Consider the following 24,012-nt stretch of genomic DNA (forward strand, 5'->3'; position numbering starts at 1 on the left):
GCCATCAGTCCTAGGCATAGTTGCCTACCTCCTTCATTATAAAGTACAGTTTTGTGACTGTATGGCTCAAATCTCAAATCTCTGTTGGACAGCAGATAGGATTATCAGTGTTACTGTCAGCCTCACTTTCCAGTAAACATGTCCAGAATCAAACTATATTTAGAGTTTTCTACAAAGACAGCTTTGGTTAATTCATCTTAGTTCAAACACAGTAGTTTATTTTAGTAGATTCAGAGGGAATAAACTGACAGATGGACTGTGCACCCTGGTGGTATTATGGAAAAGATGGGAAAGGGACAAAATTTGGTTGATGCATGGAATCCAGATGAGGCTGAGGGTATTAGTGTGAGGATAATTTTTCTCAGATCCTCAATGTTCCTTGATTCTACCAGCCATAGAAATTCACTGGAAGACTAGGGTTGCACGAGGGCAGAGCATTTAGACTCTCAGCAACCCTATTGCACTCCACGGGCGCCATCTTGGCACACATCCATACAGACGGTGCACGCCATGATGACATCACTTGTGCACAGTGCTGCACATGAGGGACATCATAAGGCCATGCCACAGCCCTTATGGCACCCCTGTAGCACCAAGAATTTTTCAAGCAGGTTGGGGGTGTGGCATCCAGTTGCTATGTCCACAACCCTGCACTTCAAGGGGTGGCACAGAGCTGCCCCTGTCGGGCCGTCTTGTCGAGTCCCTAGGTTGAGAACAAATAGTGGTAGAGTGAGAAGTGCCTATTGCCTTCCTACCCAGATAACAATGCCAGAGTTGGGTGAAATAACACTACAGCTTTATTAATCACAAGAACCTGCAAGACAGCAGCAAATGGGATTCGTGGGCATGAATATGTACGTGGGAACAGTTAAGCTGGATCTCCCTTCCAGAGACTTCTGAACTTGAAACTCAGGGTATAGACCCTGCAGTTCATCCTATGCTGATCCTATGAAGGGGTTGGAGGTTCCCAAAGGATTTTCCTTGATGTTATTGTTTGGCAATCTTACCTGAAGAAGTCATCCTGGGACATGAACCCATCACACATCTCTCCTCATGCCGGTCAGCAGTAACAGGGAAATGGGTGAATTCTTTAATTTGCCACTGAAAGCCTTCAAAGAGAGTGAATTGATGCTAAGTGCTTGCACTATGCCAATTGTGACATAAAAGCAACAGTTAACCAATTAGCCAAATAGAAAACTAGTCAACAGGCTCAAACATTGTACAGCATAAAACAGGCAAAAACCTGTGTCACCAACCAATTGTGGCAAAATAAAAAATTCCTACTCATCCCCAAAAAGGTAGCTGGAAATTCCCATGCTATATAGAGGTGGGTGCAGAGCAGAAATAGTGAAGAGGCTGAATCAGGGCATCTTTGCCTTAAATAACCCAGCACAGCCCTGAATGACATCATTCGGAAAATGCACCTCGGCATGCCATTTAGCTGACAGCTTGGAGAGGGCAAAACCATTGTATTCCAAGTGAAAGACTTGCAACAGAATGTGGTAGTACATCCTCTCTCTGAAAAAGAGGCCTTTCCCATGCAAGCTGGCAATTATACTGTCCCCTCCCAACTGCCTGTGTTCCTGTGTTATTTTATATTTCATGGCCATTGGGTTTGCTCAATCTGATGATGATTTTGGACACTTAAACGGAGCGTCTGTAGCCCCATAGGGTTTATTGTAAAGGTATGTTGTTGTTGTTTGTACTTCTAAAATCTTTTGAGTTTCCTACCTCTTGTTTCTTAGCCCTTTTATTTTGGCTACAGTCCTATTGGGAATAACAACTTGAGTTGAGTGTTGTAAGAACAGCATGAATTATTTTCAGTCTTGTGTTTGTGGATGTCCACTCACCCAGTAGAACAGACTTGCTCTTACCTCCCACCTCTAGCCCTTTATATGCCCTCAAAAGTTTCACCAAGCATCACACCACCCTTTGGAGCAGATCTGAACAGCCACAGGTTGGCTTCAGAGGAGAGAAGAGTATGTTAAAAGTATTAAAGCTAACGAGCCTTCTTAAAAGCATGACTCTCTTCACTTGAATCTGTGATGCATTGCAAATAAATATTAAAACTCTGACCTTACTATATCAATAGTTGTCCCTTTTGATGATTAAGATGAAATTCATTTGATAGTATATGGAGGGGTTGTAACAATTTGGAATTGTTTATAGAATATGCTAGAATACTTTTAAATTGCCATTGCAAAATAAACGTCCCTTCTGGAGTAATTTTAATGTTTTCAAAATATTCTCAAGTGATTGGTAATTTTCAGTAAAGAAAACGAAATAAAATTTCAGGAAGAAGTGGTTTTCTTTGTAATACCAAAATGATGTCGTGTCTAGACTTTGCTGACTGACTCTTTTTTCGTGTGGCTGATTTTTCAATTTTATCTTTTTCTCTCTGAAGTTCCTGATGTTAGTCGAAATGGAGATCCATTTGTAGCAAGCTCAATTGTTGAAGCAATCACTACTGTAGACAGAGCAATAAATTCTACACGTACACATTTGTTTGACAGGTATAGTATTGCTTGAGGGATTTACTTTCAGCATGACATCGTGTTGGTGGTTACTTGTTCCATTTAGTAACTGTAGCTTGAGCAAAATGGCGGGTTAGCTTAGAAAAAATTGACATTCTAATTCTTGTAAAATGAATATTTAGAAGAAATCTGCCTCCCTCCTTTTACAATCAGTCCAATGTCAGTGTATCTAGCTGCTTGTTTGTTTGTTTAATTACTTGTTGCTTACAATTGGGATATAGTAATTGAGGTATGTATTTATCAATTACTTACAGATGATTTAATATAATTTCTGGAGCTTTTATGGACACAGTCTTAATATCTGTAAGTGATATCAGTAATTTTTTCTAGTCTGTAAATGAATAGTGTTAGGATTAAGGCTATTGCTGCTTTATTTTATATTTATCTTTTATTTTTATGTGTTTTCCCTGTTTTATGTATTAGCCGCCCTCGTTCTCCTAATGATTTGCTAGCCTTATTTCGATACCCAAGAGATCCTTACACTATTGAGCAAGCAAGAGCCGGAGAAATATTTGAAAGGACATTACAGCTAATTCAAGAACATGTGCAAGATGGTTTAATGGTTGACCTAAATGGAACAAGTCAGTGTCTTTCCCTTGTATGCTCTAAGTATGCATGAAATGAGGCCAGAATGATACAGCTCTACACCACACAATCTGAGTTGTAGCTTTTGTGTTGAAGCTTTACATATATGTCCTGATGTGCTATTTTTCAGTGACAAGTTACTCCATATAATGCAGTCTGTGAGGGTGATGTGAACAGGAGAGGACAGTGATCTTTAGTCATTCCCCACCTAGCCTTGGGTTCAATGGCAAGGATTTTTCTATGGGCTCTGTTTCACACATCATTGAGTGTGGTTGAGGACTAGAGATGGGGGAAGGGGAAGAATTCTCTGCTCCATCCATGTCAGTACTATGTTTTGATGACCTAATGAAATAGATATATCAGTGTTGGTTTTTCACTGGTGTATTTGCTGGCCTACACTCTCATGACAGTACAATGGGCCTGACATATCAGTGGGCTAGCAGTCTGCAGACTTGATAGCATGCAGATCACCATATCCTGCATTATTCAATGGCAGCATGTGCACGCAGATGAACCCATGCCTTTGTCCATTGAATAAAATGGGCTTGAGTGTCCACATTTTTTCCTGTTCACAGGAGGTTCCAGAACAAAATTCCTGCAGATGGGAAGGATCTAATGTATATTGAATGCTCCTCTGGTATGACAGGTCTTTCAGCATAATCCATAGCACCCCAAGTGACATATTTTGAAAATAGGGTTGCACTTTAAAATAAATAAATAAATATGACAAATAGGGAAAAAACAGTAGATGACAGAAGTTATTTGATCTAAACCAGTGGTACTCAAACTTTTTACCTTTGAGACCTTCCTTTACATCTACATTTGGATGCCGTACCCCCCCCCCCTTGGCAAAGTATAGAAATACAAGTATTTTGTTTATTTAGTATTATTTTTTCATTTGCACATTCATGTATATTCATATTTTAACATTTTATAAAGAAATAACATCTTTCAAATTAGAACAGTTTTATTTAAGTAAATTCAATATTTAACTTAACGCATGTGTAAATTTTGCACATAAAAAGTTTGAGAAGAGGAGGAGGGGGGATCAGAGTCTCAATGTCTCATCCCTCCCCCCCCTGCCGTGATTAACTCTTGCACCCACCCCCTGGGGGTCCCACCCCACTGTTTGATAGTTTGAGAACTACCGATCTAAACTGCTCTTGGCAAACTGAAAAATGAATGGTTTCATTTCCCTTATTTTTGAACAAGGAGAGATTTGGGAGATTTAAATGTACCATTATTAACAGAAACACATGAGTTGAGAAAATGTTGTCCAAATTTGAAGCTACAGTGATTAACAGCAAGAGCTGTGGAATTTGAAACTCATGGATTTGAACTGGAGGAAAGGGTTCAGACCTCTTACATCCATCATTAATACCATATTAAGGAAAATACTATTTTCCATTCTCTTATGCTTTGGTAACTCTACCTGGTTGGAAAGGGATATTTTGCTGAGTTTGTGGTTATGTATGGGCTTCTGAGAAGAACAAAGAATCAGTTTGATAAATAGCACCCATATAGCAAGTTGAAATAATTCATAAATGGTTTTAGGAAGTAATTCTGCTTTTTGATTTGGCCCTTTTGGCATTTGCTTCCTTCTGAATGTTTTAGCTTTGTGACAGGTGATCCACAGTTGCACAGTTGAAACATGTAGGACTTTGTATATCATTCCTTGTAATGTTGCCTACTGCTTGCTAATTAGAGCAGTTCCATCTTGACACTGCTTAAAGCCTTTCGACAACAACTAATAAGTGTCCTGTGGAATAGTCATATTTGCATTCTGACTATATCAATGCAAGCTAAATTGCATTTATATAGCAATTATTTAGTGACCTTGTTTTTGGCAGTTACCTGTGCTTGCAACATGTTGCAAAGTATTTGGAAGCTACATTAAGGTTTTATAGGAAGACAGAATGGCTAGGTCCTGGCAGACAACCAAATGCTACAGCCAGACTGATCATGTGAAAGGAAATACTTGTGTTTAGGATGGCTTTTCTGTTTTGAATATCTGTGAATTTTATTAAGGCATGATAAAACTTTTAACTTCAAACTTGGAACTGTGCTAAATAGGCAAGGTTTTAGACTGTCTGCTTTGTAGATTTGAAAAATGACCAGATTAATTTAGCAACATGAGTTCCTCCACGTAACTACAGCAGAACAAATAATTTGACTACAGCCATCTTATTGGAAAAAAGAACCTACTTAAGGAAGTTGAAAAGAGTTGTCAAAGAAGGTTGTGCACGCAGCCTTAAGGTTCCTTTATTATATAACTAGCAGACCAACTAGCTTTGCCTTGGCTTGGAAGCCCATAGATCTCAACCTTGTTTCTCTTTCTCTTTTCTACTGATTCCAACTCTTATTTCTTTCTCACTGGTTTTTCTCTCCCACCACTCCACCAACCTTTCTTTTACTAACTTCTTCCCGATTTTACTGAGGATCATGTAGAGGAAAGAGACATATGGAGCTACTTAAGAGACCTTATGAAGGAATGATTCTCTCATGATCCCCTCTAACTTCATGTTTCCTGAGTAGGAAGGGTTTGACACCTAGTAATTTAAGAGACTACAACAGTTTACAGACTGATTTTAATTAAAATTAAATAATGTTTTAAAACAAAATAACCTCAAGATGCATTTAGGGTTCATTGAATATTGATGCCAAGTTGTAGGTGTTGGTTTCATGGTACAGTCAGACCTCCGTATCTGCGGGGCATTCATTCCTGACACACACACCCCACAGATACCCAAATCCGCACATGCTCAAGCCCCATTAAATTAATTTTAAAAAATTAAATGAAGGAAAACAAGGGCTTGCCGTCCACGGATGATTAAATCCATGGGTGGCAAGTCTGCCGATATGTAGGGCAGACTGTACTGGAAACATAAATGCTGAAGTTGTCAGTGTAAGTTTCATGGTACTGAAGGCATAAATGGAGACATACAACAGTGTGTGTGTGTACACAATGTTTAATAATTATAGATAAACAATTCTAAAAAAATGAATAAATTTAATTATTGTCAAAAGGTAATGCCTAGGTAATTATGGTAAGAATGGTATGTCAGATATTGTGAAAAAAGTTGCCTCATTAGAACCAGGCATTCATATTGTTTGCTACAAAACCTATCATGTGGAAACATGTACTGGGGAACTTAAAATGTGATTTGGACATGAGTGCGAGTTTAGGCTCTTGCCAGACAGCCTACTCTCTTCATTGTATTTGCTTTGTCCTCATAGTGATGATGATTAAAATGTCACCCTTTTCATATCCTAGGAAGGCTTGAGCTTACACGTTTTTCTTTTACGCGGGAGGTCCGGAACTGTATATATTTTAAATAAATAAATAGAAAAATCTGAGTTAGGAATGGTTACATAGAGTTTCATAATAACATTTATGATTTCTAGATTAGGTTCTTAAGATTCTCATGATTTAAATTCAGTGTATCCACTGGGACTGTTGGTCAGTTTCCCCCCAAACCTTGGCATTGTTATTAAAAGAGGAATTTTGTGATGTATCATATATTTAGGCTGCAGACATTTATCTGCCTACTAGGAGGATGATCTATGGTGGGATTTACTGTTTGATTATCCATGAATAGGCTTGTACTTGACGGATTTATTTTTTTAGTTGTCAGTAAGGGTGTGTGTGTGTGAACAGACGGGCCAGAAGGAGTGGCTTGAAACTGCCCCTTGGGTTGCAGCCTGATTGGGGCTGCAGTGAACGCACACCCTGGGCCCAGTCCACCTTGAAATCAGCTGGAAAAGGAGCAGCAAAGGTCTGATCCTTTTTCGGTTGGGGAAAAGGTGGCTTTTCCAGTCCACCATGGTCCCATGGAGGCTCCAGTGGCGTGTGGCATATAAACGCCATGCTGCTGGAGTACCTTAAAGCTGTCCATGTCTAGGCAGCTGCCTGACTTCCAGGCACCTTCAGGGTGGCTTCTGGATGTGCAGCATATCAACGTCATGCTCTGAAGCCGCCCAGGTGGCAGCTTAAAAGAGCTGTCTGTTCAGTCCCTATGTTAAATAATTTTATTTAATCATATTTGAACCTGTAAATTCATTAAATAAAGTAATATCTTTAGATATGTGAAAAGACTACCGTTTGTAATACCTTCCAACCCTCCCTTTCAGAAAAAAACACTTTACCTTTTTCATTTGTAGCACATCAAAGATAAAGAGAATCAGAAAAGGTAAAAAAATAATACACCCTTAAAACTCAGTACCCCAGATTATGAACCAATAAATTTATCTACATCTTTAAACTAATTGAAAAAGTTAATCTCATCATTTGAAGTTTTGTTCTCAGACTGTGAAAGTGTTTAATTTTTTTATCTCTTTCTCTCTGATCTGTTTCAGGCTATCACTATAATGATCTTGTATCTCCACAGTACTTGAACCTGATAGCTAACCTGTCAGGCTGCACTGCCCATAGGCGTGTGAATAACTGTTCAGATATGTGCTATCACCAGAAATACAGGACACATGATGGTACCTGCAACAATCTGCAACACCCAATGTGGGGAGCCTCTCTGACAGCTTTTGAACGCTTGTTGAAATCAGTTTATGAAAATGGATTTAATCTACCAAGGGGCATCAGAGCTAATCGGCGGTACAATGGATACACCCTTCCAATGCCACGCTTGGTTTCAACCACTCTGATAGGAACTGAAACAATCACTCCTGATGACCAGTTTAGTCACATGCTTATGCAATGGGGCCAGTTCCTGGATCATGATCTTGATTCTACAGTTGTGGCCCTAAGTGAGGCCAGATTTTCTGATGGTCAGCACTGTAGCTCAGTTTGCACAAATGATCCTCCATGTTTCTCCATTATGATCCCACCCAATGACCCTCGTGTCAGAAATGGGGCACGATGCATGTTTTTTGTGCGTTCAAGTCCAGTCTGTGGAAGTGGTATGACATCCCTTCTAATGAATTCTGTTTACCCAAGAGAACAGATCAACCAGCTGACTTCTTATATTGATGCATCAAATGTCTATGGCAGTTCAGAGCATGAGGCACAGGAGATCCGAGACCTAGCAAGTCACAGGGGCCTCCTGAGACAAGGCATCGTACAGAGATCTGGAAAACCTCTTCTTCCATTTGCTACTGGCCCTCCAACAGAATGTATGAGGGATGAGAATGAGAGCCCAATCCCCTGCTTCTTAGCTGGGGACCACCGTGCCAATGAACAGCTAGGGCTTACTAGCATGCATACATTGTGGTTTAGAGAACACAACAGAATTGCCACAGAGTTACTAAAACTCAATCCACACTGGGATGGTGATACAATATATCATGAAACACGCAAAATCATTGGTGCAGAAATGCAGCATATAACCTACAGCCACTGGCTACCTAAAATCCTGGGAGAGGTAGGCATGAAGATGCTTGGTGACTATAAAGGTTATGATCCCAATATTAATTCTGGCATAACTAATGAGTTTGCAACTGCTGCTTTTAGGTTTGGTCACACACTAATCAATCCCATATTGTATCGGCTGGATGAGAACTTTAAACCTATTGCACAAGGCCATATACCTCTTCATAAAGCATTCTTCTCTCCATTTCGGATTGTAAATGAAGGAGGCATTGATCCCCTTCTAAGAGGGTTATTTGGTGTTGCTGGTAAGATGCGTGTGACATCTCAGTTGCTGAATACAGAACTGACAGAGAGACTTTTCTCCATGGCACGAGCAGTAGCTTTAGACCTGGCTGCAATGAACATTCAAAGAGGCAGAGATCATGGAATCCCACCTTACCATGATTTTAGAGTTTATTGTAACCTTTCTTCAACACACACATTTGAAGATTTGAAAAATGAAATTAAGAATCCAGAAATTAGAGAGAAACTGAAAAGGTGAGATCCAGAAAAGTGTGGTTTTTGTTGATATTGTAATGTTGTTGAGATGTTTTCAAAATGAATATCAGCATCTTATTTTGGAGTGCCACATGGCTTTCTAAGATATTCATGAAGCTCTCTTGTGGCTAGACTTTCCCATTCCTCAGTGGAGGAACCAAACTCATTTTTGTATTTCTTTTGTGAGCACTCACAAAAGAAATACACATGTTCACATGGAAGGATTAAATTCATATGTGTTATATTATACATGCAAAGGGTCATTATATGATTTCTGAAGAGTGTGATTTCACTGAGGGTCTACTCCCAAGACTGTCTGGCTTCCACCAGCTATGCCCAGAGAAGGAAGCCTACTGCAAACATCCCAAACCCTCCTGATGCAAATAACCCAGAGCTTGGAAGTGATACTATTCAAGTAATAATAATACCAGCAACATGTTAGTTTTAGCAATGACAAGAGCACATTTCATTCTTTTTACAATATACAGCAATAGCAAGTACATTTCTATACCACTTATCAGTGCACTCCCTAAGCGGTTTACAAAGTGTAAGCTAATTGCCCCCAACAAACTAGGTACTGTACTCATTTTAGCGACCTCAAAAGAATGCAAGTCTAAGTTGCGCTTGAGCCCTAGCTATTATTGAACTCACAACCTTGTAGTTTGTGACTGAGTGGCTGCAGTACAGGCATTCAACCACTGCGCCACCAGGGCTCTTATAATGAAACAACCAATAATGCTGTTAGTGCACATAACATTTACTTCCAAAACTTCAGTTTATGTGCATCTAGAGGGATCATTCTCAGGATATGAAAGCATTTTGCAATTTTAAACAGTTTTTTCAAACAAATTAATTGAAAAGTAACACATTATTGAAGAAGTAACAAACAATGACTACTGTGTTTCTTTCCCTGTCTCTTTCATTTTAATTAATACTAACATGTTAGCTATTTGAAGGGACATAACAAACTCTGAAACAGCCACACATAGACTCTGCAGTTATGGCTTGGGAAAATGCATGACTGTGTTATGGTGGGGTCAGCAGGGGAAATTCATAGTAGCTGCATGTAGAGATTTTAAAAGTGGGAGAAAACTCTGGATTTGAACCAAAAAGCATGCAATGGTTGCTGGTCAGTGGTTGCTGACAAAAAGAAATAAAATGAAGCTCAAAAGGTTTTAAAGGTCAAATAGTCAAAGGAAATTTCAGAGCCTAATAAGAACTAGTTAAAATGAAGTTCTGCACACAAATACCTAAAGGCAAAGCAGCAAAAATTTAAAAAATTGAACAAGATCTGGTCTGAAATCCTTTTGGTGAGTTCCAATTGGACTCAATACATAAGTAACTGATTCAGTGTGGCCCTGTTTTAATGAGGACTCAGAATAGCATTTTAGCCTTGATTCAGATTGGTATTTTCCAGCCTCTAATTAAGTTAAATTTCAGCTGTTGCTCTTAAATACAATATGCTACTGAATTCATTTGTTTTTGCTGATCCACAATCATTTGACTTCTTATAGATTATATGGTTCACCACTGAACATAGATTTGTTTCCTGCTCTTATGGTAGAAGATTTAGTTCCTGGTAGCAGATTGGGGTCAACATTGATGTGTCTGTTGAGCACACAGTTTAAACGTCTTCGAGATGGAGACAGGTAGGTTGTGTGTAAAAGGAGTATTTTACAATTTTGACAATAATCAGCTATGGTAATTGACTAGAATTTCCAACACCTTTTCTTGAAAGCAAAAACAAAAAACAAAAAAGCTAATGAAGCATAGAAATAGTGGGGTGGGAAGATGAGCATGACCTTAAGCTCACTCAGGATGCTGCCACATGGCAGAATTAATGCAGTTTGACACCACTTTAACTGCCATGGCTTCTGCTGTGGAGATGCAGCCTTAGATTATGGTTCATGGGGTGTTTTAAGTTATTGGCATTACCCAGCATTTTATACCATGTCTAATTTTGTATGTAGTTGGTTCAAAGGTATTAGGGACTAACAACTTGGAAAACAAAATTGGTCCCAAAAGCCATCAGTTTGCCTGCTCCTTATGTAAAATTCTACGGCACTTCTTCATGAGTTATCTTGTTTGCCTTTTCCTTCCTGTTTTCTTCCCCACCTGCCTATAATAATACATCCTGCTTCATTTTTTACATAGCACACTTACACTAGCAGCTAGTTCAGGACTCTGATGTCCTAGACCAGTGATGGTGAACCTTTTAGAGGCCCAAACTGCAACCCAGAACCCACTTATTTATTGCAAAGTGCCGTGTCCCTTTGGCTTTCTAGTAATAAACTATGTCAAACCCTGAGCTGGGGCAATGGCACATGTGCCCACAGAGAAGGCTCTGAATGCCACCTCTGGCATGCGTGCCATAGGTTCGCCATCACTGTAGACAAATGACTGTCTTCCCCAAAGGACAGATTAGCCCTGTTTAGCTGGAATATTGTAATGGTGGCACTGAGTTCCAGCATCTGAAAATGACAGAAAAACTAAGTGATGCACAGTATTAGCTATGCCTAATGAAGCACCAGAGATAGAAGCTTCATATCACCCAGAGAGTAATGCTTTGTAATGGAGTTTGATTATTGATCACTTGTGAGTGAGGTGCCAAATACCAGATACTAAATGATATGTGTGCATATGTGAACTGTATCTTAAAGGTGTTATCAGGGTGAGTGTGTAAATAGGACAATTAAGGCATTTGACCATATTAACAGGCCATTTTTTAATAAAGCTCTGGAAATACTGCTGTTGTACAAGGTACTAGTGAGCAGTTCTATCTGATTTTTCTAACAGTATAGATTTCAGATAGCATTAAAGTAATAAAGTATCTGCTAGAATTATGAGCCTCTGTCTGTCTGTTTGTCTGTCTGTCTGTCTGTCTAGTTGCCTCAGAGAATATGATTGCTTCTACAAATATGTCAGGAGAAGTAGCTTCATATAGGGAGAGATAATGGTTACTGTAAAAATTGGTTCTATCAGTGACTGTATCAGTACTTCCTGGATTCTATTCATATTAATATGCACAAAATAGATATTGTGTATAGGTTCTAATAACTGTTGTCCACTAGTAAAATATTTTATTGATTATGGTCTAAGGGTGTATTCTTCATGTGAAATTACAGATTATGGCATGAGAATCCTGGTGTGTTTACTCCATCTCAGTTGACTCAGATCAAGCAGTCGTCCCTTGCCAGAATCCTGTGTGACAATGGGGACAATATTACCAGAGTCCAACGTGATGTTTTCAGAGTGGCCGAGTTCCCACATGGATATGGAAGCTGTGATGAAATTCCAAAAGTTGATCTCAGGATGTGGCAAGATTGCTGTGAAGGTATACTTAATTACATTTACACACAGATGTCCATTGGAAAAAAAATAGAAAAAATACTATAGATTTTTCAAATAAAATTATATAATTATATTGTATAGCTATTAGGCAGAAGGCGCATGGTATTGAGTGGTCTGACTGTTGGATTTGACTCTGGAGTCCAGGGTTCAGAGCTCTACCCAGCCATGGAAACATACTGGGTGACCTTGGGCAAGTCATTCCCTCTCAGCCTCAGAAAACCCTGTGACAGGGTCTAATTAGGGCTGCCGTACATTAGAAATGACTTGAAGGCACACAGACAGGGAAAATAAAATTCAGGAATATAATTTGCCAAATTACCCTTTCAGATTAACTTTTTCCATGACATTCTGAAGCTTCTGTTTTTATTTTTGCAAAATTTACTGTGGCTGTTTTACAAAAATTGCCTGACTTGGATTAAGATATCTTGGATTGAAGTCCCTGCTATTAAACTCAATGGATGCCCTTGGATGAGTCACCAGTCTCATAAGGCTAGTTTTGGCATGGGGCAAGTGGAGTTATAATCCCCATGTTAGTCAGTTGGCTTGTACTATTCACAGTGAAGCTTAATATTTGCCATAGATGCCTTCTAAACAAAGGAAATCCTTACCTTTTATAGGGGTGAAGGAAGCAGCAGTGGGTGGGTTTATGACAGACAGTTGGTTTCATCTCTATGGCACATAATATTCCTGAGCTAGGCATGATAGCTGGTGCACATGAGAGTTGATGTTTCTTTCCCGGTATATTTTCTGAAGCAGACTACAAGTCCCATGAACTCCAAAAGGGGAAAAAACTTCTCAGCATGCTTAAAAAGTCAGTTTTCTATTATGGAGATGCTGAATTAGTTTTTCACGTCTCTAGTGACCCTTTCCCACAGAAGATACCCTCTCCCACATTTTAACCATAGACAGATTAAAAGGGATGCAGGCTGTGCTTGGAAGAGGCAAATCATTTTGAAATGGGGAAACTTTGTCCTCATCACTCAGTGGTGCCTTAGATGGCTGTAACTTTGCTTTCTTCACGTTCAGTAAATGGAAGCAGGTGATGATCATTCTATAGGCAGCTGCATTATGTGTGTGTATATATACTTTCAAGTTACCTGCCTATTTATGGCAAGCACAAGAATTTCATAGTGTTTTCTTAAGATGAAGTATACTCAGAACTGGTTTTGCAAGTTCCTTCCTTTGAAAGGTAGCCTACAACACCTGGTATTAATAGGCAATCTCCCATCCAAATGCTAACCAGAGCTGAACCTGCTTAGTTCCCAAGATCAGATGGGCTCTCGTGTCTTTAGTGTATTCAGGCTGCCTGTACACTGTTATACTTCTAGATTAGATTTTAATATGCTTACCATATACAAACAGTAATTCTGTGATGAAAATTGTTAAATCAAGCTAGTGTTTGGGTTTATATGTTGCTAGTTGCTAGTTTATATATATCAAAAACAGTGTTTGCTCTGCAAAGAAGCATTGCTTTTATGGTACAGTTTATATCCACAGTTTGGGAAAAGTTTTTACTCTCTCTCTCTCTCTCTCTCTTTCTCTCTCTCTCTTGATATTTAACAGGGAAATTTTGTGGGTTGTGGATTATGTTGAATTTCTCTTACAGTTTTTCAGTCTTCGTCATATGACCTGTAACATCCTTTCTAATTTCAGATTGTAGAACTAGAGGACAATTCAATGCTTTCTCTTACCACTTTCGAGGAAGACGTTCTCTTGATTACAGTTTCCGTGAAGACAAGCCTTCAAAACATGTGAAAATTTCAAGAACAAGGTAAATAACTGGAATACAGAAGCACACATTATTGTGTAAGTTGGAGTCAGTTTGAAGGCACAAATCAGCACTACAAATTGTGACAAAGATCTCTTGAGATTTTTCAAAAACATTGTCAGACTCAAGTCTCTTTATCTTATTTATATTTTCTCCAGTTTATTTTTTGGTTCTTTTCCATGCAAATCTTAGAAATACAGTGCGCCTGCGCCATGCGTATACACATTTTATGCGGCTTCCAGCTTACATGGAAGCCGCCTGGAGAGGAAAACAATGGGGCTTGAGCATAGGCGGATTTTCCCTTACGAGGGGGGATCCGGAACGGATCCCCCCCCCCCCCGTAAGGAGAGGGCCAACTGTATGTCCAGATCTTAAATAGGAAGTCATTTTGCCTTATTTGTCTGCAGAACTAAAAGTTAATGTTTTTAAAATGTTTAATAAATTCAGAAGGAATTTAAGTTCCTCATTCTGTCAATTAAATTTGGTTCCATTCTTTGTACAGTACTGGTCTCTGTACCAAAGTAGTCCGTGGCCATGAGCACACTTGAACTTGAGGCATCTCCAATCCAGGACTGGCCATTAAATTTAGACAACCTCATCACCATACCCCCAGGTTTTGCATTTCCATGGCTATTCATACAGTCTGATTATAATAGTCCTTCCTGAGCATCAGTTCACTCCATGCATCTGAGGAAGTAGACCGTCTACGAAAGCTTATGCTCCAACCTCTTTCACTCAGGGTCAAAGGTGCTACAAGACCCCTCACATACAAAATTACAGTTAACCTCAACAGCATATGGCTGGGATTTCTGCATTTATGTATTTTGTGGAGTCTTGGAAACTACTGTACTTCTATATTTCAATAGTCACCATCCAGTTGTATGTAGAAGTTTGCTTGTAAGCCTTGGTGGCGCAGTGGTTAAATGCCTGTACTGCAGCCACTCAGTCGCAAAGGAGTTCAATACCAGCAAAAGGGCTCAAGCTCAACTCAGGCTTGCATCTTTCCAAGGTCGCTAAAATGTGTACCCAGATTGCTGGGGGAATTAGCTTACATTTTGTAAACCGCTTAGGGAGTGCTTAAGTGTACTGATAAGCGGTATAGAAATGTATTCACTATTGCTATTGCTACTTGTGTGAAAGGATCAAATGCTATTAGTTTTGCTGCTGTTGGAGAGCTGTGAAGGCTGTGTGAAGAAAAATTTACCATTGTGGGTAGAGAACATTCTTTGTATTTTTCAGTGGAAAATGGCCATTTGTTATCTCAAGGGTTGGTGCTACTCCTTTGCTTCTTTGCAGCTTGCTGAGCTGTCATTTAAGGAGTCCTAGTCATGGAGTTTTGAAGCAGCAATGGATAGAGAAAGCTGATGAGAAGCTAGAGGAAAAATTTCCCTTAGAGTAAAATTGTACATGCTCTGATTAGTGGTAGTTGATAGTTAAAGATGATGCTATAAACCATTGGCTGTTTGGATTATACAGGGCAATGGAGAACATAACTATTCCTGTGAAGGACCTTGGTAACATAATTCAGCTGTTACAGCTGTTAGAGGTGGTTTGCTGGAGAGTGTAGTTAAAGTATTTCTCCCCTGCTGATAAGAGGGATTGTGGAATGCAAAAGAGAAGAGAAGTGGAGAGAGCCAGAACTTTTTAGATAGAGAGAAAAATTATGCCAAGAAAACACAAGATAATGTTTTAGTGTAGTTTAACTGAGAAGTTTTGATTTTCTTATTTGCTACTGGACAACTGATTTGATTCAGTGAAGGAAACAGTTCTTACAAGCTAAATATAAGAATGCAGGACTATTTCTTATATGGGATTTAGGATTTGCATGGAGAAGGCACATAGTGACAGTATAAGCTTGGTGAGGTAAAAGAAATAAAAAAAATCTTTGAGATTATGACCTCTCCTTTATTGTTTATAAGGACATATTTAAGGTTAGGCCACAGTGATAATTTATGTTTTCTAATAAATTCTGAAACACTGATCTAGTTTTTACTTCTCATAATTGAAAAATTTTGAAAAATGTATACAGGAAAATGAACATTATGTTCTGCAAAGTTTCAGCTAAATATTTTGGGACAGATGACAATATTTTCCCTGAAAAGAGACTTTTTGAATACACTCTTTGTTTTATCTCCCCATATTTAAATTAAAATAGAGAAACATAACAGCTTGATAGGAATTCTGTGTTCTCATGGAGAAAGTGATTTACCTCCACCCCCCCCCCCCAAACACAGTATAGTAGACTATGGAGATAATAAAGAAAAGAAAGCTAAAGTACAGTGGGTCCTTGTTATCTGCTGGGATTTGCTTTCACAAACCCTATGGATAACAAAATCCATGGAAGCTCATGTCCCATTAAATACGATGGCATATTAAAATGGTGCCCCTTATATAAAAAGGCAAAAATCAAGATTTGTCATCAGTAACTTATACTTTTTTTGGAATATTTTCAAGCTCTGGAAGGTTGGATCCATGGATAAATAATCCATGGATAAGGACGGCCAACTGTAGTAAACCAAGCTAATTAAATGGGAATGAAGAACAGCACTGGGAAAGTAAATAGTTGGTTGGAAAATGTCCTTTGTTGTCTTATTCTACCCACTATAAATCCAGTGCTAAGCAAGAAGCACTTGCAAAAAGAATAAGGGCAGTTCTTAAAACCATCATTTGAATTTCCTTCAGAGAAGAGTTGTGGCAAGCAGTACCTGAGCTAACCTTGCCAAGCTGTGAACTGAGACTCTCAGAGAGACCACTAATGCCCTGAAAGGTTGCTGAGAGAAGAAAGTGGTTGTGTCCAGTCTCAGTTAAAGAGATACTCATATGCCTTCCCTAAAGAAGAGATGTATTGCCACCATATGATGTGGAAAGAAGTGATGGATGTCACCTTCCTGTCACAAAAAAACCCCCAAAATATAAGTCTGGACAGAGTGGTTTTGGTTTTAGAGAGACGGCAAATCTGCAGGAAAACCTCCAGCACTCCAATGTGTAAGAGACACAGAATGAGAAAAACTGCTGATGGCAGAAGTCCTAATTCCAGCTCTGAATAATGGCCAGGAAAAGGAGAGACAACAGTCTACATAAAGAATCTTTAAGAAAGAAAAGAGGCACAGAAGCCAAGAAGATTCCTCTTCCTAAATTAGAAGACAGGAGAGAGGAAAGAGAGACGAGGTCCCAAAATGAAGAACCCACGCCTGTTCCACAGGCTCCATTTTAGGTTTCCTTCTCTGTTTTGTTGGGAAAGAAACAAAGCAGATAAAGAACCCTTGCACATTTAGACCATATGCTTAGCAAATCACACTGCAAATTTCCAGGCTGGTCACCGGTACTTCCAGGGCCAGCCATATAACACCGGTGTTAAAAGATCTCCATTGGCTGCCCATTCGCTTCCGGGCACAATATAAGGCGTTGGTGATCACCTATAAAGCCCTAAATGGCTTGGGCCCGGGATACCTGAAGGACCGCCTCTCCCCGTATATTCCGCCCCGCACCCTCAGAACATCTGGGCAGCAATTACTTAGGGTACCGGAGGCTAGGCTCACCTCCACTATGAGGAGGACTTTTTCCATCGCCGCCCCGGCCCTTTGGAACACGCTGCCCACAGAGCTCCGCTCGGCCACCTCCCTGGCCCAATTATAAAGGACTTGAAAACCTTTCTATTTCAGTCGGCATTCCCCGAATAAAGTCCAACCAGCCCTCCATCCCTCTTTAAGGGCAAGAGGATCGGCTAACGGGGCTTTTAGTTATGTATTTTATTTTTGCTGTGTGTATTTTTTTGATAATGTATGCTGTTCATTTGTATTTTATCTTGTTGTGAACCGCCCTGATCTTTGGAAGGAGCGGTATAGAAATAAAAACTTTATTATTATTTATTTATTATTATTTTGCTGAGGATAGTTTATGACTAAATAAGCCAGGATTCCTGTGACTCTCAGGAGATTATCAATTGAATTTAAAGCACTTTATCCTTGATGGGATAAAGTTGCATTTAATTTTAAATGTGGGTGTTATTGCACACAGCCGTGGCCAGGCAAGTGCAACCCGTCTGCAGCCACACTTATCCAGTGGCTTTTAAAAAACGGGAGCTTGCCATTTTTGAAAAGTGGCAGGATAATCATGGCTGGGATCTGGGCTACATATGGGTTGCACTCATATGAGCGTGAGATAACACCCGCTTTTAAAATTAAATGTAGCTTTATCCTATCAGAGAAAGGTCCATTTAAATTCCATGCGATAATCTCCTCAAATATGGGAGATTACTACATCAGGCGCTAGTGATGGATTTGAAGTGGAATTACAGTCTATGATTTTTCTCTTTTTGGCATGATGTCATCACTCATCCATTGCTGATCTGTTGTTATACCATTATTGTTGTGCAATTTCATATTGATGGGCATCTCTTGCTAATGCAAAATTGTGGGATAATACAGTGAGCCTGTGCCATATGTGGGCTTCACTTACACTGCTTTCAGCCTACGCTGAAGCCGCACGAGAATTCTATCAATAGCATGCGCGCCTGTGGCGTCACGTGCATGTTCCCCATTATTTTCAATGGGGCATGAGCATACTCAATTTTCCCCTTACACGGGGAGGGGGGTCCGGAATGGATCCTCCGTGTAAGGGAAGGGAGGACTATAATGGTATAGCAACAGATCAGCAATGGAATAGCAACGGATGAGTGACAACATCATCCAAAAAGAAGAGGAATGATAGGCTGCTATTCCACTTCAGTTCCATCACTAGCCCCTTGTGTGCTAATCTCCTTACTGGAACCAAGCCTATAGAAAAATAATCTTGGGTTCTTAGTAGTGAATATTGTATTCTGTAGTATTTCCTTAGGACTGAATCATTTCAGTACATTTAAGTATTATTACAGTTTTCTTGAATGATAAAATTGAATGAATTTGTTTAAATCCAAGATTTTGTTTGAATAGGCAATATTAATACTGCTACACATCAATAATATATTACCTTTAAAAAAAGGCAATACATTACTAGAGAATAATAACACATGTATCCTTTTAAGATTAGATGCTATAAAATCTACATTCTTTTCTCCTGGCCTTAGCTAACTTTTTTTTATCCTTTCTTATCTCAGGTAACATGGTGGGAGGAAAGATTAAACCATTTAATAGACAAAACAGCTGCAAGTCTAATGAAATCCAGGAGTATAGTACTGTACTGTCTTTTATTTCATAGCAACAGAATATGAAGCCTGATAAAGAGAACACGTGCCAGCCAGTGTTCTTTACATGTTAATGCCAAATCTTCACATTGTGAAATTATTCTTTTTCAGCCCCATCTATTATTGTCATCTGGTCTGCACTGTATGCATTCTTACAATTTATGCTAATTTAGTCAACTGGTGCTGCAGAATTGTCAGCAGCGCTTTGGTTAAAAGCAACCTACACCCCAGAAATAAACAGTAGCCATGAATTATCCTATTTGCCGAAGCAAAAGTTTTAAGCAGCACTTGGAAAACTAACTTTTCCAATCTTGATAACCTTGAAGTTGGTGATTTTTCATTGGTAGGAACAGATTCCCTTTTAGACAAAAGAAATATTCCTAATACAGACATATTTTAGTTGAAATGTCTGTTTTATAATCTGGCTAAAAATGGGAATGCCAATCAGGCAACAGGAATATCAAGTCATATGTGATGCAGGAGGCTTTTGTTTCATGTCTCTCCAAAGTAGTATTAAAAATGTATCCCGTGGACTCTGGAGTAAGTTTAGTGTGTCTTACGAAGGCACCAGGAAACAGTAGTCAGGAAATGAGAGAGGATGGGTGGGCTTCTTGTTTGGCCTGTGTTTAAATGGCAAGCATTCAGCATCTGAGATGTCCAATCTCCTGCAACATTCAATACCACAGAGATTTAAGCTACTACTATTTTCCAATGGCACTACTAATTATGGTACAGGCAAAAGTGGAATTACGTGTTTTGTATCACCCAGCTCAAATGCTGAGATGTTGTTGTTGCGTGCCTTCAAGTCATTTTTTTTACTTATGGTGACCCTATGGCGAACCTGTCATGTTTGTTTGTTTGTTTGTTTGCAAGATTTTTTCAGAGGAGAATTGCCATGCCTTCCTCTGAGGCTAAGAGCATGTGGCTTGCCCAAGTTCACTCAGTGGGTTTCCACAGCCAAGCAGGAATTTGAACCCTGGTTTCCAGAGTCATAGTTCAGTACTTAAAACCACTGTGCCACACTGGATCCCAACCTGTGGAATGGCCTGCTGGATGAAATCCGTAAAATCACCAATCTAGATGGCTTCAAGAAAGCTGTTAAGACAGATCGCTTCTGGCAGGCCTTCCCAGAATAAATTACTTGGCCATGTAGTGACCCCCCCCCCCCATATATATCTGATGACTCTGCCCACTGTTATTGTTATAATTGTTCGTGTAATGTTAACTTTAAACTGTATAATTCTTCTTTAACCGGGGGGGGGGGGGGGTATTTTGTATATATGGTGTATTCTGTTAATATTGTAAACCACTTAGATTGGTTTTTTTTTAAAAAAAAGCAGGGTAGAAATAAAAGGTTTATTTTTTATTATTATTAACTGTAGAACAATTCAAGTCTGCTTGACACTTTCTTGTTTTTGTATCTGTTTGTTTTTAAAGGGAAGTAAAAATATCTAGTTGTATGAATATAAGATCAATTTCATTACAGCTTCTTAGGTCTCTGCAACCAGCATTTTATACTTACAGCCTGCTTCACCACCTTCCCTGATCCTACAAACCTAAACAAGGCTCCAGGATGGTGAAAAAGTTCATCCTAGGGGTCAAAGCACCAGGTGCCTGGAATTGGGTTTCAGTCAGTCACAGAGTACCATGTGATTATGCGTATTGACAAAGAGTTGTTGGGTCTGCCCTGCTAGAATTACATGGTGACAACTGTGCCACTTAGGGTTTTGTTATCTCAGGTATGTCTTGGCTGTCTGAACTAGTGAAGGACAAAGCTGGGTTAGTAGATTGCATTCTTGCTACAGCACATGAAGACCATGTGTGTCTCATTATTGTATTGAGTATTTAGTCCAAACCTCCTAACTCTCAGCAATCTGGATGAAATTCATTCAGTATGAGAGATTGGATTCATTATATGCAGAGTCGAGACAGTCCTGATAAAAACATGCACTTTTAAAAATAATTTTTTTGATTCTCCTCCTTAATGAGCTGGTTACTTTTTTACAGCTTTTCCAGGGAGAGTATACTTTTAAATAACTCAGTTTCATCCTTTGACGAGCGCAAGAAAGGACCTATAATGAATGACTTCAAAGAATTTGTTGGAGATATGCAAAAAACTATCACAGACCTCAGAAAACAGGTGAAAATGAAAAGTTATTTAGATAATAATCAATTGTATCACATAGGAAATGTTTATACAATGTAGAAGGGGAAAAAAACATTAAAAGTGCAGTCCCGTGCATGTGTATACATCATTTAAGTTCCACTGAGTTCATTAGGGCTTACTGTTATGTAGGAGAATATAGGATTGTCTCTTCGTTTTAATAAATGAGAATATAGTGGGCCCTTGCTTTACGCGGGGATCTGTTCCGGACCCCCCCCCCCCCCGTGTAAAACCAAAAATGCGTAAGCTTGAGCACCATTATATCCAGTGGAGTTCATGCTTGTTGCACAGCTGCCTGTGCACCCCATGGCTGCAAGCGCCATTCGCAAGCCCCATTGGATATAATGGGGCTCGTGCTTGCCATGCGGCAATGCGCACGTGCGCGCACAGAGCACTTGCCCATTTCCCAGGCGGCTGAAAGCCACCTATAAGGAGCCTGCGTATGGCACAGGCTCACTGTACATATGGGGTTCAAAGGGTACTCTTGTCATTGATTAGCAGAAGATGATTTCAATTTTCTGTACCCCCTCTCTTCTCTGTGCCTCCAAAAGTACGGTATGTTATAGGCAGTTGGTGGACCTTTTAGAATAGCATGGGAGTATTGTGGGAGGGATGTGGGCCTGATGTTACAGCAACAGAATGAGGTTTCCCCCTCCAAACATTGACCACTGGTGATGGGAGAATGGTTGGAACATTCTTTCATTGTTTTATCTGCTTATGGGACATAAACAGGATCCAACTGCATGGTTTCCCCCCCGAATATTATATTTGTTTTAAATATTACAATTGAATCATACATTTAATTTATCTGTCCATTTGTCTAATTTAATTATATTTGTATTTAAAACATTTTAATGAAAACATTTATTTCAAACATATTTACTACTTGACTGTGTATTTTTAAATGTTTTGAAAGTATGCACAAGTTTAGCAAGCAGTATCATGATATGGCTTTACATTACTAAATTGGAGAAATTTCATTAGGACAAGACATTGTCTGTGTGCTGTAGTGGTTACAATTCACATCCTGCTCCTGTAGGTCCTTGCCAAAGGTTCCTACTGTTTTTCAGGCTCATAGCATTCTTGTGAAGTTTGTAGTACTGAGCAGGCAGTGAGAAGAAACATGTATACTTTCTTGAACTCCTGGAAGTAAAACAAGAATACATATGTATTTTAATTTTGCAAAATACTAAACAGTTCCAGTTCTTGCATTTGGTCTCTTGAAGTGATGAGAATTTTTGCATGATGTACACAAAGTAACATTGTCTCTCCACTTCACCCGCCCCCCATCCCATTGTAATAATGGTGCGGTACATACCGCCATAAAGCAGCATACCAGCACTGATTGTAGTGCTAGGACCGTGCGGCAACCGCACGGTCCCTAACCCTAGAACGAACGGGTGTTGTAACAATGGTGGCGCCCTCTGTACACGGGCGCCGCCATTGTTACGTAAACACCGTGCGACATCCACACGTTGGTGTGCGGCGCTTACATAATGAGTGCTCCAGTAGTGCACTTGTTACGCCGCCCCTGCAGCTTAAAAAGAACCTGCTTTTCCTGGGTTCTTTTTTGCCTCCGTAGGGAAGCCACAAGGTTTGGCGGCTGTGGCTTCCTTCTGGAGGAAAAAAGGCAGCCGGTAGGCTGCCCTTTTTGGGCAGTCTGTCCCAGGCCCATAATATGCAAAAGAGGATTTCAGGTTGATCATAGCTGCAGAGTAGTCATGCCTGCCACTGCTTGTTTCCAGGCTGATTCTGAATGTAAAGTAGGAAGGAAACTGGAAATAAAGCGAGCCAGTGGAAAGAAACCTCTCCTCAGTCCTCTGTGTAATTGTATTCTTGTGTTGGTACCAAAGGAATTTAAAGGGGTGAGGGACCCCAAGGAAGTTTTATGGGTGTCTTTTCACCTTGCTCTTCTGCCCCATTCATTCCCATTTAAATATTCCCATTTAAGTGTTACATGGCAGATCCATTATTAGCTCCTGTTTAATAAAATGCATTCATTAATACATTTCCTCTCTTGTCTTGCCATTCACATACCTCCAGCTGCTTATCTTGTTTAAATTAGGAGGAGGCAGAAATGACCACCCTGCAATTCTGCTCCTGTCTATAAAAAAAAGTCCCATCAGGCATGAATGGCTTTCTCACAGCCATGGCTTTATCATGATAGCCGCTTTTCTCTTCACATTTTGCTCATCAAAAGCATCCAACCCAGGTGCCTTTGCCTCAAGGGATGTGTGTCTGTGTCTGTGTCTGTCTGTCTGTCTGTTTGTGTGCCTGTATTCCTCCCCTTCCCTCCCCTCACCACATTCCCATCCTATTTTATTTGGGAAATGGTATGATGCCTGTAAGGAAGAATGGATAAACATTCATGTGGAAATTGAGAAATGACCAACCAAATGTTGAAAGATGCAACGGTACTTGCAGAAAGCAATAGAGGCTGAAACAGGTGGCAGGCTAACTCTGGCCCATTACAAAAGGGCCTTAAAGTACGCGATGAGCGCGTACTAGGGTTAGAAAGGACATCCCTAACCCTAGTATGCGCTCTGCGTGTAGAAAATGGCGGCGGCC

The 24,012-nt window shown here is 39.7% G+C and overlaps 1 protein-coding gene across 2 annotated transcripts in view; it reads left to right on the top strand.

Moving 5' to 3' along the window:
- Positions 1 to 24,012, top strand: part of LOC149311428 (peroxidasin homolog) — a 103,861-nt gene that overhangs the window by 73,518 nt on the left and 6,331 nt on the right. For both annotated transcript variants that reach the window (XM_089531041.1, XM_089531043.1), the window contains 7 exons: positions 2,405 to 2,513; positions 2,958 to 3,115; positions 7,476 to 8,979; positions 10,494 to 10,628; positions 12,105 to 12,313; positions 13,984 to 14,101; positions 21,288 to 21,420. In XM_089531041.1, the coding sequence (XP_089387167.1) occupies positions 2,405 to 2,513; positions 2,958 to 3,115; positions 7,476 to 8,979; positions 10,494 to 10,628; positions 12,105 to 12,313; positions 13,984 to 14,101; positions 21,288 to 21,420 (2,366 nt within the window). The remainder of the gene's footprint in view (positions 1 to 2,404; positions 2,514 to 2,957; positions 3,116 to 7,475; positions 8,980 to 10,493; positions 10,629 to 12,104; positions 12,314 to 13,983; positions 14,102 to 21,287; positions 21,421 to 24,012) is intronic.

This window comes from Sceloporus occidentalis, unplaced genomic scaffold, assembly GCF_023333645.1.
Source record: "Sceloporus occidentalis isolate IW3139 unplaced genomic scaffold, rSceOcc1.0.p SCAF_6, whole genome shotgun sequence".
NCBI classification, from domain to species: Eukaryota; Metazoa; Chordata; class Lepidosauria; order Squamata; family Phrynosomatidae; genus Sceloporus; species Sceloporus occidentalis.